Genomic DNA, 12,374 nt, shown 5'->3' with positions numbered 1-12,374 from the left:
AGTGAGAAAGACGGGAGAAGAGACAAGCAGAACAAATAACCCCTGTTACTCTGGAAGGGCCCTCAAGTGCATCGAACGGCCACACTGGGGAAAGGAGAAGAGAAATATCTTAGTTATTGGACTCTTTTTTGATGCAGAAGGACGAGAAAAGAAGGCAGATAATACGCACAAAACGACGGTCTTTTCTGGGGTCCTTTTCTTTTTTGCTTCCCTGTCTGCTTTTTCTTTTCTTTTCTGCTTAAAATTGATCTGATCTAGCTGCGGGCGGGAGGAGAGATGGACGGGGCGAGTGGAAAAAAATAGACAGACAAGAAGAACCGGTTCAATGGCAGTGACTCGAGCCTGCTAGAAGACGGGCCGAGGAGATAGAGAGATGTAGAGAGAGCCCAGAGAGAGCAAAGGGAAGAGAAGAGAAGAGAGAGTTAAGAGAGATAGCAGGACTGAGAGAAAGAAGTAGGAGACGAAGCTACAGAAGGACAACACGCAGCTAGGAAACACGGAAACACGGAGGAACAAGGAGACGGGGCGGGCAAAGAAAAAGCAAGGAGAAGAGAGAGGAAGAGAGAAGAAGGAGATGAAGAGGCAGAGAGCGCTTCGTGGTGCGGGAGAAAGAGGAGGAGGAGAAGAAGAGAAGTTGAAGTTGAAGTTGAAGTTGACGGAGAAGAAATAAAAGGCGGCCTCTGCGCTGTTCGACGGTTGACTAAGCAGAGCGCCAACACGCTTCTTGCTACCGCTTGCGGAGTTGCTTACTTACACTTAACTTGTAGTTCCTCTCCGTCTCTCTCTCTCTCTCTCTCTCTGTGCAGCCTTCCGCCCTTCTCCCGCCGCTGCAGCTTCATTTACTCCTCCAGCTTCGGCCTTTTTTTCTGTTTCTGCTCGCCTAGGCCCCTACGGACTGCTGTTTCACTGGCTGAACGAACGACGTGCCAGGGCCAGAAAGAATGGGGGCACACAGTGACATGTTTTGACAGGCACCCGAGATGGTCATGTGACACGCTTTTTGCTGGTTCACGGCGACGCCCAAGAGACAGCAAAAGTTGACGTCGTCGATCCCCATTTCCCCTCTGCAGCGTCTGCTCGATGGACAACAGCTCCAGGATACCGCTCTGTGGCGTCGATTGTCTTTGCTGAGATATCCATTGTTGACACCTCCTGCGAACCGTCGTCGTTACCTACTATCCCCACCGGAACCAGCAAACCCGGGAGCTCCATCCCAGCATTATCAAAGCTTCTCCCTAGCTTCGTCCGGCACAAGGGGAGCCCTTCGCACGATTCTTATACCGCCTAGCAGACACCGGCCATCTCGGGAGGGACAGACGAGCTCGCAGAAGACACAGGCACTGTAGTTTGGTGGGCAAGTCTCAAGATGGTGGCCCGCAGACAGTCGTGTGAGGAGGCCCTGGTCGAGATGACGGCCATGGCCAACAAGACGGTACTCTTCGAGACACACACCCACACCCACATCCGAGAAGAACTGAAACATAGAGCTAACTCCGTCTAGATGGTGGCTACAGGGCGTTGGTTCCGTAATCCAGAGCGTTACCCAAACGAGCTGAAGCGTCATATTCCGGCAGCGCACGAGCAGTTCCAGCGGGCTCTTGACCGGCTGCAACAGGAAATCGTACATCTCCCCAACCCACTTTCTCTCCAATTCGGCCCCCTGTGTTATAAATCCATTCTAATAGTCCGCTTGGGTTAGTTTCTTGCCAAAGCTCTGCTGGAGATAGACTACCAGGATATCCGTGAGAAGAAGGCGGAGCTGAACAGAGCTCAACAAGGGGAAGCGGATGCTCCAGCAGCCATCCCAGCTACGTCCGATATTACAGATGCAGCGCCTATTCCGTCAACAGCTCCATCAGCGGTCCAGCCAACGAATGCACCAGTCATCGATGGACCTCTGCAACCGACTACACAGTCGCCGACTCTGACTTCCACATCCGCTCCCGCTCCCGTCACACGGCCAGCAGACACACAAGCACAGGCACAGCCTGCAGCATCATCACCTGCAATACCAGTTATGAATCCCTCTACAACATCACCATCTGTCACCACAGCGCCGGTGCAGGTGGCATTAACGACAACCACACAAGCAGCTCAACCTCCCGCCGTTGCAACCGAAGGCTTACCAGACCCTACCATCCCCGACACGTCGGCCAATGTACAGCCTATCACGGCCGAGCCCATGGCGCACACTCAGAGTAGTATCAGCCATGCCTCAGGCTCAATAGGTTCGCTTCTCCCAGGATTAGAAACTTACGCCAACGCCGGTGACGAGGCTATCTTGGACCTTCTGCCGTCAACCGGGCAGCCCAATGACCAAGCTAACGGCCAGTCCGGCACTCAACAGAACAACCAGAATAATGCAGAGAACAGAAATAATACTACGACAGAGAATCCCCGGCGTGATGTAGTGATGGACGACGTGCCTGAATCGAATTTTGATGACTTATTCGTCGGGTCTGGAGACTTTGGCGGCGACGCTGATGACTTGATAATGAATACTGCTGAGACAACGGAACTAGACGACTCATGGTTTCAGTAAATAGTTGCTCGGACAGTGTTCTGGTTGGTATGACTAACATCCGGAGGTGTTGTGGCCACAGTTCTCCATACATGAATAAACATGCCTTCCACTATGTATTATATCAACAATAAAACCAATTAAACAAAAGGAATCAACCCGAAAGCTATTCAAGCGCCCTTCAAGCGAACGTTCTCGTCGATCTATTATTACCCAGATATAGATCCTAGATACAACAGCCAATATGCCTCGGTTCAATATCGGCCAGAAAATCGTCTATCGTCCAGTCGGAGGTAAGTCGACCAGACAGGGTGCCATGATGGGCTAACCTGCATATTCCGAACTTCGCCGAATGCAAATCCTGCTTACAGCCTGGTACCATGGTCATTCATCAAAAGGTCATGACTGGTATACCCCCGACACTCTTGGTATTATCACCAACGTCCTCACCGAGGACGGCCGTCAGGCAGGTCGAAACGTCGCAGCTAGCAATGATGAGCCACGCTACGAGGTTCGTAAGCAAGCACATCCATATAACTACTTACTTACAGTATGTTATCCAAAAGAAAAACCAATCAACAGTTTTTCATTCATGCCGTCCCGTTCGCTCCCTTGCCCCTGCTCCCTTGCCACGGTTGTGACAGACATGACAACCCCGAGAGATCCGGCTAGGTACAGGGATGCAGCGTATTCAATTCCCTCTGCTGTTTCTTTTCTTTTCTTTTCTTTTTTCTTTTTTTTTTTTTTTGTGATCTTTTCTCCTCTTAAATTGTGCAGATGTATTCAATTTGCAAAACTTATGGATGCCTGATGACCCTTTTTAGGTCGAGAACTAGCAGGACGGGTAAATTGGCGAGTATCAAGGAGGAGAATATCATGCAGCCCTTGTATTTGTGACAAAAAAAGATCATCACGAGTACTCTGTAACGGAAAAAAGCTGTCTCCTCTGGCTATATTCAATATAGTTAATCCATTCATCAATAATAATGAAATAAAAAAAAACCGATCCATATCATTTCGAGTGAAGATGTTGAATGTTGCCTAATCAGGAGCATCACGGGACCGCTCCCTCTTTCGTCCCTTTTTCAACGTCGCGAGAAAGAAATGCAGGTCAACAGCTTGACAGCTTGACAGCTTTTATAAATTCTGCATCCCACGACGAGATGCCACGCAAGTGTAATCTGGGGAGCGAGCGTGCAGGGTCCGGAGAAAAGGAGGATGAAACCATGGAATCCCTCAGGCCAGGTCATGCAAAATGATCGATGCCGGCATTCAAACTCCAGCCAGTCAAGTTCGTGCCATTTCTTCCAACCGACAGCACTGATAGCTAACGTGAGACCTTGCAGCTCGAACAGAACGCGGTCCAAACTTATTATTATTGTCCGCGGAGGAGCCAGGTCTCACTTTGTTGACAAATCTTAAGGGCTTCGTCAACAAACAGAGCTTCCTTGCTGGTGTCCCCACAGACAAGAGGCAGAGAATAATAAAAGAGACCCAAGAAGACGGCTGCCCGACTGCACGATGACGCTGGAGCCCCTTCGCGTGTAGTTCGCAGCGCCAATTGGCCCGAATCCTTGTCAGAACCTGACTCTTTATATTTTGCTCACCTCCGTTCACAGGGAAAGATAAAATAACAGGCCTTTTCTATCGCCTTTTTCTGGCCCGAAAGTTGCCTCCAATTTCTTGTCATTCTTTATTTACATGATCTAGATTCCCGTCATTTGGAACAGCTGGACTCTGCAGAATACGGTCGACAGCTCCCTGTTCCATGGTTGCATCTAGAGATTAAACGGTTCTTCGCCGTCTAAGAAGGTTCCACTCGTTTGTCACCTCTCCTGGTCTTCCGTAGAAGGGTCGAATTCAAGGACAAGCTTAGTGTCTTGTGACAGCGCTTGGTGGCGGTACTGCTAATACACTTCCTTTATATAGTGTGCCTAAAACAACGCCTCCCCACCCTTGTTACTTCATCATCTTCCTCATTTCTTCCTCCTACATAGAGGCGCATCCGTTTCTCTCATTGCTGTACATAGCTCTTGGAGTTTGTTTCGGCGTACTTGTTGATTTACGGGAAGAGGTGTTGCTTGTTTGTTCGGCTCAAAGCACGGTATAACACTCAATTGGCCCTGACAAACCGAGGTACCTCCGAGATTTCTTCGCCGCAATAAACGCCAATCTAGAGCTACCCCTGCGGCGAATATTATAAACAACAAAACCAACGACACGATACGACAACACTACAAGCCGTCAAACTGGCGTCCTACCTACACCATGGAAAGCGATTCGTTCGCCGTTCCTTGATAATGAAGGAGAGCTCCAGAGATACAAGTCCTAGTCGGTGCTCCTCTACCAGCAGTAGGTCCCTGGGTGATCACTGGTCGCCTACTCGCATCGTCAGCAACACAATCACGGGCCCTTCTGAGGTGGAACGTACGTTCGAAGAGCATGCCAAACAGCTCGCAGATACCCCTCGGAGAGAGACATTCTCGCGTTCGTCCTCCTTGAAATCGTCGGAAAGCAACTCAGTCCCGGTACCGAACTCAGTCCTTCCATCATTCCCCCATGAGCGTATAGTAGCGTCTGGAAATGGTATCGTCGTCTTAATCGGGCTTGCTGAACCGGTACTCTACCTCGAACGGGTAGATAAAAGGGTGTCTTCAGACAAGAAGCGTGTGCTTACAGGCTCGTTACATCTTAAAATCACAAAGCCTACCAAAATCAAAAGGATAAGCCTCGGCTTCAAGGGTATAGCTAGGACGCTATGGCCTGAAGGTATGTGATACGAATTTGTACCAAAATCTAAGGTAGATATAGAAGTGTGCCCAACTAAGCTGAATGCAGGTATCCCCGGGAACAGGAAAAGAACAAGAGATACAGAGACCGTCATCAGCCTTAATTGGGCTTTCTTCGATGCTCATTCTCGCGCTGTTAGGAAGGGCTATGGTGCAAATCATATCAAATTCACTAGCTTGAGGGAGAAAGGGTCTGAAAATAGCCCTGTTGTCGACATATCCGGTTTGTTGGAATCATCTTCGTCGCTGCCAAAGGAGCTCAAAAGACTTTCGCTACACCACTCGCGGTCGAATAGCTTTGGAAAGGGGGATACAAATTTGATATCGGATATTATGGGCCAGAAAGGTTATAAGACGTTCCCACCAGGCGAATATATGTACAATTTTGAGATACCAATGGAGCATCGATACCCGGAAACCGTTAAATGGGATCACGCATCGGTAAAATACGAGCTTGAGGCTGTGGTCGAGCGCGCTGGCGCCTTTCGCCCGAATCTTATTGGCATCAAGGAAATACCCCTCATCCGCACTCCAGGCGATGACTGTTTAGAGCATGTTGAACCCATTGCAATCAGCAGAACGTGGGATAACAAGCTACACTATGATGTCGTTATAACGGGGAAGTCATTCCCCTTGGGTTCCAAGATACCAGTAGCTATCAAGTTTACGCCATTTGCTAAAGTTGGCTGCCACCGTATAAGTGTTTTCATAACGGAGAAGGTTCAACTGTGGGCTCATAATAGAAAAGCTCACCGAGTGGCTAGTGATAAGATGCTGCTACTCTTTGAGAAGAGAGCTGGTATGCCCAGCAAAAGTATCTATTCGGGAAGCACAATGCGTCTCTCTGGAGGAGGCGAGCAAATTGCATCCAATGGCGAAGATCTAGCAAGCGGTGCGCATAATTTCTTAGGAAACATCAGTCACGATGGTTTCAGCCCTGGCACAACAGAGATAGAGTGCGAGGTACAATTACCGAGCTGCCCAGCTATGAAGAAAATGACAGATCCCTCAATGAAACTTCATTGCGACGTGCAATATTCGAGCATTGAAATATCTCACTCCGTTAAGGTAAGCCAAGACCTCTTACGTCTAGAGATACAATTGCTGACTTATCAATAAATACAGATCGTCTTCCGCCTATCAAAATGGGATAATGGGTCACCTCAAAGAAGGCGCCAGTTCGACATCTCTATTGACTCGCCACTTTGTATAACGTCTTGCAAAGCGAATGCTTCAAATATCTATGTGCCTTCCTACAACTCACCGTCATCCTACTACACAGATGAATATGAGTGCGGCTGCCCAGATGCCGTAGCTCTGTCGCATGACGTGAATCTGAACCCTACGCTCTCCTTGCCGCCTTCATTTACAGACCAAGGCGTGCCATCCCCTACAACTACTAGCGAGTCAAATGATACTTCTCAAAGCGACGAACATCAAGACGAGAATAACCACTACAATGATCCACCAACCCGACCCGTCCACTTTTTGAGGGCTCCATCATTTAACCCTCCACCATTCGAGTCTGTTCCCCCTCCACCACCTCCTATTCTAAGCCCACCGCCTGAATATTCAACCATCTGTTCCGGCGAGTCAGGGAACAACGAAATTGTTGACTATTTTGCTCTCGCGCATGCGCGAGAGGGACAATACGATGATAACGTACGAGGAAGCGGGCGGGTCGATATACCGCTGACTCCTGGTGGAAGAGTCCACCGTAGTATGGATATCCCTAGGGAATGCTTGGCCAATGTTCCACCATTGCCAGGGCGGAATGCATAAATTTAATTTCATCTCTTTGTATTTATATTTGCCTATATTGACGATTTTTATGAGCGATGAGTTTTATTGTTCTGTACCAGGTATACTGTTGCCTGTTGCTTAAAGGCGAGGAGGTTCAGTACAAGATACCAGGACCGATTTATATTACAGTATAAGAAGTGGCGAGCCTATTTAGACCGTGGCTCTTCGAAATACCCATAATCTGAATTAAAGCAAGCAATTATTACATTTGGGGTGGTATGCTACCATTGCCACGAATATGTCTGAAATCTCTCACGATTTATTAGGCACGATAATGTGGTAGCTAGCGACAGTAAAATTTCGTCAGAGTCTAGTGTAGGTAAGTAACTGTAAACTTAGGAGTTGTTACTCTGAGCATATAGGTGTGTCTTCATTTAGAGTAGGTTTCAATACTGTTATGAGGCTCGATCAAAGTTTATAGCTTATTTTACCTTAGAAAGGTTGTTTTAGGATGAGTGCAACTTCAAGAAAGTTAGCAAAAGATGAGGTCCTGTTAAATAGAAGACCTGGTCTATATAACTATGTAGTTATAACTAAGAGCAAAAAGATAAACTTAAAAGTTGCGTTCAATATCGTTATAATTGATTAACTATCTACTACGAAGTCAGTATGTCACTTTTTTAGTCCATAGCTTTGGTTCGACGATTAACTATATACATTATTTACTAGACTTTATCCTAGCTCATGCCGATTCTGGGGTTGATGAGAAAGGCCTTGTCTACTCCATCTGCCATCCGCATATAACTCTTGGGGATCACGATGCACAGTTTCAGGCCCAAATGGCTCAAATGACTTGTCAGGATGTGATATATTACTTGGTTGGCCTTTATAACCCCGAGAAATAAAAGGAGACTGTTTAGCCCTCTGCCGTATAAGGAAGAAGACAGCTCCAGCAGTTAAACAAAACGGCACACCCAAGCCTATACCCAGCCCTAGGGCGAGATTTTTATTGGGTGATTTATCGTCTTCTTTTTGTGAGTGCTCTCCCTCGCTCGTATTACTGGGTAATGTAGTCCAGGACATAGAGGAACTCCCCGTAGTGCTTGCCAGAGTACTTGTCGGGGACATTGTAATGGATGCTCTTGGATCCGAGCCGAAATTGATATAGAACTGGCCGCTGAGGAATCCACCGCCTTGCTGCGCTTCCCTTGAGCCTTGAGCGTTGACTATGCGGAAGACAAACGGAATTGAGTGGTTTGTTGCGTCGGGATAGTTCACAGTCCAGTCATACCAAGTGGATGCCGTGTTTACTTCGAGCATAGTTAGTAAGTGGCTCTAGGCTCTCGTTAGGAGCTGAGAATAACTTACAGGCAATTCCAACGGGGCTATTAAAATCTCCTCCCTGGATCAGATAGAGATTCGTCGCTTCAAAGATTGAAGACCAGCTCACATTCAAACGAGATCCTTTGCTCACACACTGAGGAGATCCGTTTGGGTAGTAAAATTTTCCATCAGTATATTGCTCAGGCAAAGGAAGCTCCTCCAAGGGGCATTCGGCCAAAGCGTAACTGACTATCCAAGGGATTATAATGCTCCAGAGCGGTCGCATTGTGTCGAGCTTTCATTAAACAAGGGAGTTGTTGTGGGCGAAACGGGAGAGGCGAGAGGAGAAGGACATCATTACTGCACGGCCAACGGCTTGCAATATATCCGTGATTGCTGCGCCCTTTTTGAGTGCGGATCATCACACCTAGGATTAAATATAGCTATCACATACGGCGCATACAGCTGTAGGGATATCCAGCCTATCCCATATCTCTGGATGGGGCCTCGCTGTCGCTAAGTAGCCATATCACCTGGAGTTGCCCAACCATTTGCAAGGATTATATGCAACTACGGCGCGTAGAGCGATGGATATACCCAGGCTTTACTGTATGTCTCAACAGGGGTCCTGGGCGCTAAAGACGTCACTCGGTGATGGCTGGTCATTAAAAAGAGTTAGGATGCGCACTCGACTACCCGCTTTCATTTAAACGCAACGTCAAGTTCACATCAGCCCTCTCTCCATGGTACCCCTAAAGAGCGGAAGAAAACCTCTGCGCCGATGGATCTATCTCGCTTCTCCCTTTCTTAGCTTTCTTGTGGCAGGCTATCTGTTCCTGTCAAATTATCCTTTATACTATAAAGATAATGGGGCCCTTAATATTCCATCTTCACCGTCAGAAGAGATACCTCGGATAATAGCTGGCCTAGAAGACGTCCACGTTGTGTTAAAAACCGGTGCAACCGAAGCAGTAGCAAAAGTTCCCGTTCACTTTAACACTACCTTGCGATACGTCCCTCACTTCACTTTATTCTCTGACTATGAGGAGGATCTCGCTGGGTTTCATATTTATGATGTTCTGCGAAACGTCAATGCGGCGATCAAAGATAAGCATCCGGAATTTGAACTCTATAGGCGCCTTAGGGCTGCGGGTAGAGAAACTCTATCGAACACTGACCCATCGAACGACGTGAGCACACCTGCTGGGAAACCAAGCAACCCTGGCTGGATCTTGGACAAATGGAAGTTCCTCCCGATGATGCACGAAACTTTCCGCTTTCGAGATGATGCCAAATGGTATATCTTCATGGAGGCAGATACGTATATAGTCTGGAAGAATTTAGCAACCTGGCTCGAGAACTTCGACTCCAGTAAGCCATACTATCTTGGCAACCAGATGCAAATTGGAGATACTATATTTGCCCACGGAGGATCTGGCTTTGTACTGTCCCAAGTGGCTCTGAAACGTGTTGTCGAGTACCATTCTTCTCTGGTCAAGGAATGGGATACACTCACAGGTGAGCACTGGGCGGGTGATGAAATTCTTGGGAAGGCTTTAAATGACGCAGGCGTCGGCCTTCTTTGGTCCTGGCCGATGCTCCAAGGTTCGACGCCTTGGAATTTTGATCCCTTTTCGTCCAGCTATAATAAACTGCCCTGGTGCTATCCTCCAATAGCCTATCACCACATGGGCTCGGAGGATATTAGAGAGCTATGGGAATTTGAGGAGAGATGGTTTAAAGAGGTAAAGCTGCACCAAAAATATCAAACCTGAAAAAGTAAATGCTAACTAGAGCATTAGAATGGCAATTCAGCCCTCTTACTTCATCGCGATGTATTCCAGAAGCTTGCCCAACCTCGTTTTAATACCACGGGAGAAGATTGGGATAATGGCTCCCGAGATATCGCAGCTGGAGTTGAAACGGCAGCAGAATGCGAAAGACATTGCACCAAAGACCTAGAGTGTCTCCAGTATTCCTTTGGTGACAAAGTATGCCGTACGTCAAAAGTGGTTCGATGGGGCAGCCGTAAACCTAGAATCATTTCAGGTTGGATGTCGGATAAGATTGACGAAGCTGCGGCAAAGCTGGGTGCATGTAAACAGACGGATTGGATTCGTCCAGAATAGGTTGCACATCGCCAAATGGAACTGATATCCAGAGAATTATTAACGTTCAAGATATCATATTTTTATGTTCATCTCCTTCGTTTTTTTGAACTTAAGAAAAACAACATCACCAACACACTAAACTCACATCTGGAAACAGCAGAGAGCAACCACCGCCTATCGCAAAGTGAGTAAGTCCTCTCTATATATATTTCCTATACGATATTTACCCTGTAGCGCGAAATATATATATATATATATATATATATCAAAAAACGGACGGCTAACAAGCTCTACAGCGTTTTTTTAGGTTCCTCTGGCGTTTTTTTTAGTGAGATCGAAGTGATAGTATCAAAGTCTGCCACTACACCAAAAGGAATGAGCCCACTATAACAGTGGGCAGAGGTGAAGTTTTTGACAGATAGTTTTGTCAACATCGGTGAGTGTGAGGCCATCGCCAGACCCCCTTGATATATCGATTGAACGGTGGACTCGGTAACCGCGGTGATCGGGCCCTTGTTTGGATAATTTGCACAGCGGGGCCTGTTACCTAACTATCTGTAAGCTATTATCAAACCACACCGATGCTAACACTCGATAGTCAAACTTCACCATCGTCAACTCGGCAGATATCGGCCCTCTGCTACTTGTATCGGACGGACATGGTGTCGAACGGAGATGACAGCAGCACAAATCTATTTGGCGCAGACGTCGGTGGTGACATCTTCGATAGTGATGCTGAAGATACAGAGTAGATAGGTTTGTGGATGTCGTCACCAAAGCGAGGCTTAACTATATTGACACTGAATATAGGAGAGATCACCTTTGATGGCAGGGCGAGATTGAGCGGATTACTCCCAAGTTTCGTATCATTACGTATTATGGTGACAGCCGCGAAGTGCAACACGGTGTGAAAGGCCTCTTGGAGGCGACGATGGCTATCTTCGATGGCAATGACGATTGCAAAGATGTCATCATTTTAACAAGCCACCAGTCCTTCTATAGCCGTCGTGGGGAGAGTGAAAAGAAGGAGTGGCTTCGTACGCATGAAAACTGTGGACTGCGTGACGGGCGCTCCTGCAGATGTGACTTTGCAGGCCTATTTGACGATATGATCCTAGGATGAGGCTCACATTAAAAATTCTCGGAAGCTCGAGGGAATGTCACATGACCTGAGCTTCAGAGCACAATAGATTAGTAAATAAATACCTCGATATTTAGCTAAATACTTTATTTAGTATAGCTATTATTAAATAATAAATAATACTTATTTAGCTTAATATAGTAGTTATAAATTTAATATTACTATTATATTTAATCTTGGAAAAAGAGTAGTTTCCACGACTTTAAGCTTAATTTCGCGCTCACTTGGTTACGTAATACTCTACCACGTGATCTAGCGCTTAGAATCAGGTGACGTCAAGGGCGCGCGCCAAAATTTAGGGGATTTAGATGGGGATGGGATTCCACTTTCCATTCGGACCTCATGCTATGGACGATACGTTCTTCCTCTACCCTATTCGCCGTTGTGTTTTCTTCTCCACGCCCTATTTAATGCCCAAAGTTAACTACCCCTTTCTGACCACCGTCTGCGGGAGCCAACGCACCCTTATCTCAAAGTTAAAGAGAAGCAACAGTGAGGCGGTGGGGAGAATAGGCCAGCCCCAATAGTCAGGGCGTGCTAACCAATAGTGGACCAGGGAGGTTATTTTCGAGGTAAAGTCCTGGTGCAGAGTTATCATTTATTCTTCCTAGGATACAGAATAGCTACTCCATACGGATATTAACATCAGCTCCAGGGCAAACTGGTCTCGTGGATGAACGGCTAGTACAAATTGGCCGACGAGTTGTGAGTTACCGGCCGCTCTCGCACCATGTCGATATGAGGGC

At 47.2% G+C, this 12,374-nt stretch overlaps 4 protein-coding genes across 4 annotated transcripts; 3 read left to right on the top strand and 1 right to left on the bottom strand.

Annotated features, from left to right (window-relative positions):
- Positions 1-345: 345 nt before the first annotated feature.
- ARB_03122 (uncharacterized protein) lies at positions 346-839 on the bottom strand (the record flags this gene model as incomplete). Its single annotated transcript, XM_003010375.1, has 2 exons — positions 346-727; positions 751-839. 2 exons carry the CDS (start codon positions 837-839, stop codon positions 346-348), a joined length of 471 nt encoding a protein of 156 aa, XP_003010421.1.
- A 662-nt stretch (positions 840-1,501) lies between these two features.
- Positions 1,502-2,542, top strand: ARB_03121 (uncharacterized protein; the record flags this gene model as incomplete). Its single annotated transcript, XM_003010374.1, has 2 exons — positions 1,502-1,621; positions 1,700-2,542. The coding sequence occupies 2 exons, from the start codon at positions 1,502-1,504 to the stop codon at positions 2,540-2,542; spliced, it is 963 nt and encodes a 320-aa protein (XP_003010420.1).
- A 2,279-nt stretch (positions 2,543-4,821) lies between these two features.
- On the top strand, positions 4,822-7,092 carry ARB_03120 (uncharacterized protein; the record flags this gene model as incomplete). The annotated part of the gene is made up of 3 exons (XM_003010373.1): positions 4,822-5,290; positions 5,333-6,378; positions 6,436-7,092. 3 exons carry the CDS (start codon positions 4,822-4,824, stop codon positions 7,090-7,092), a joined length of 2,172 nt encoding a protein of 723 aa, XP_003010419.1.
- A 2,027-nt stretch (positions 7,093-9,119) lies between these two features.
- On the top strand, positions 9,120-10,679 carry ARB_03119 (uncharacterized protein; the record flags this gene model as incomplete). Its single annotated transcript, XM_003010372.1, has 3 exons — positions 9,120-10,121; positions 10,179-10,367; positions 10,506-10,679. The coding sequence occupies 3 exons, from the start codon at positions 9,120-9,122 to the stop codon at positions 10,677-10,679; spliced, it is 1,365 nt and encodes a 454-aa protein (XP_003010418.1).
- Between the last annotated feature and the right edge of the window lie 1,695 nt (positions 10,680-12,374).

The sequence above is a fragment of the Trichophyton benhamiae genome, assembly GCF_000151125.1.
Source record: "Trichophyton benhamiae CBS 112371 chromosome Unknown contix01456_5.r1.exp, whole genome shotgun sequence".
NCBI classification, from domain to species: domain Eukaryota; kingdom Fungi; phylum Ascomycota; class Eurotiomycetes; order Onygenales; family Arthrodermataceae; genus Trichophyton; species Trichophyton benhamiae.
This window is presented reverse-complemented; position numbering and strand designations above follow the sequence as displayed.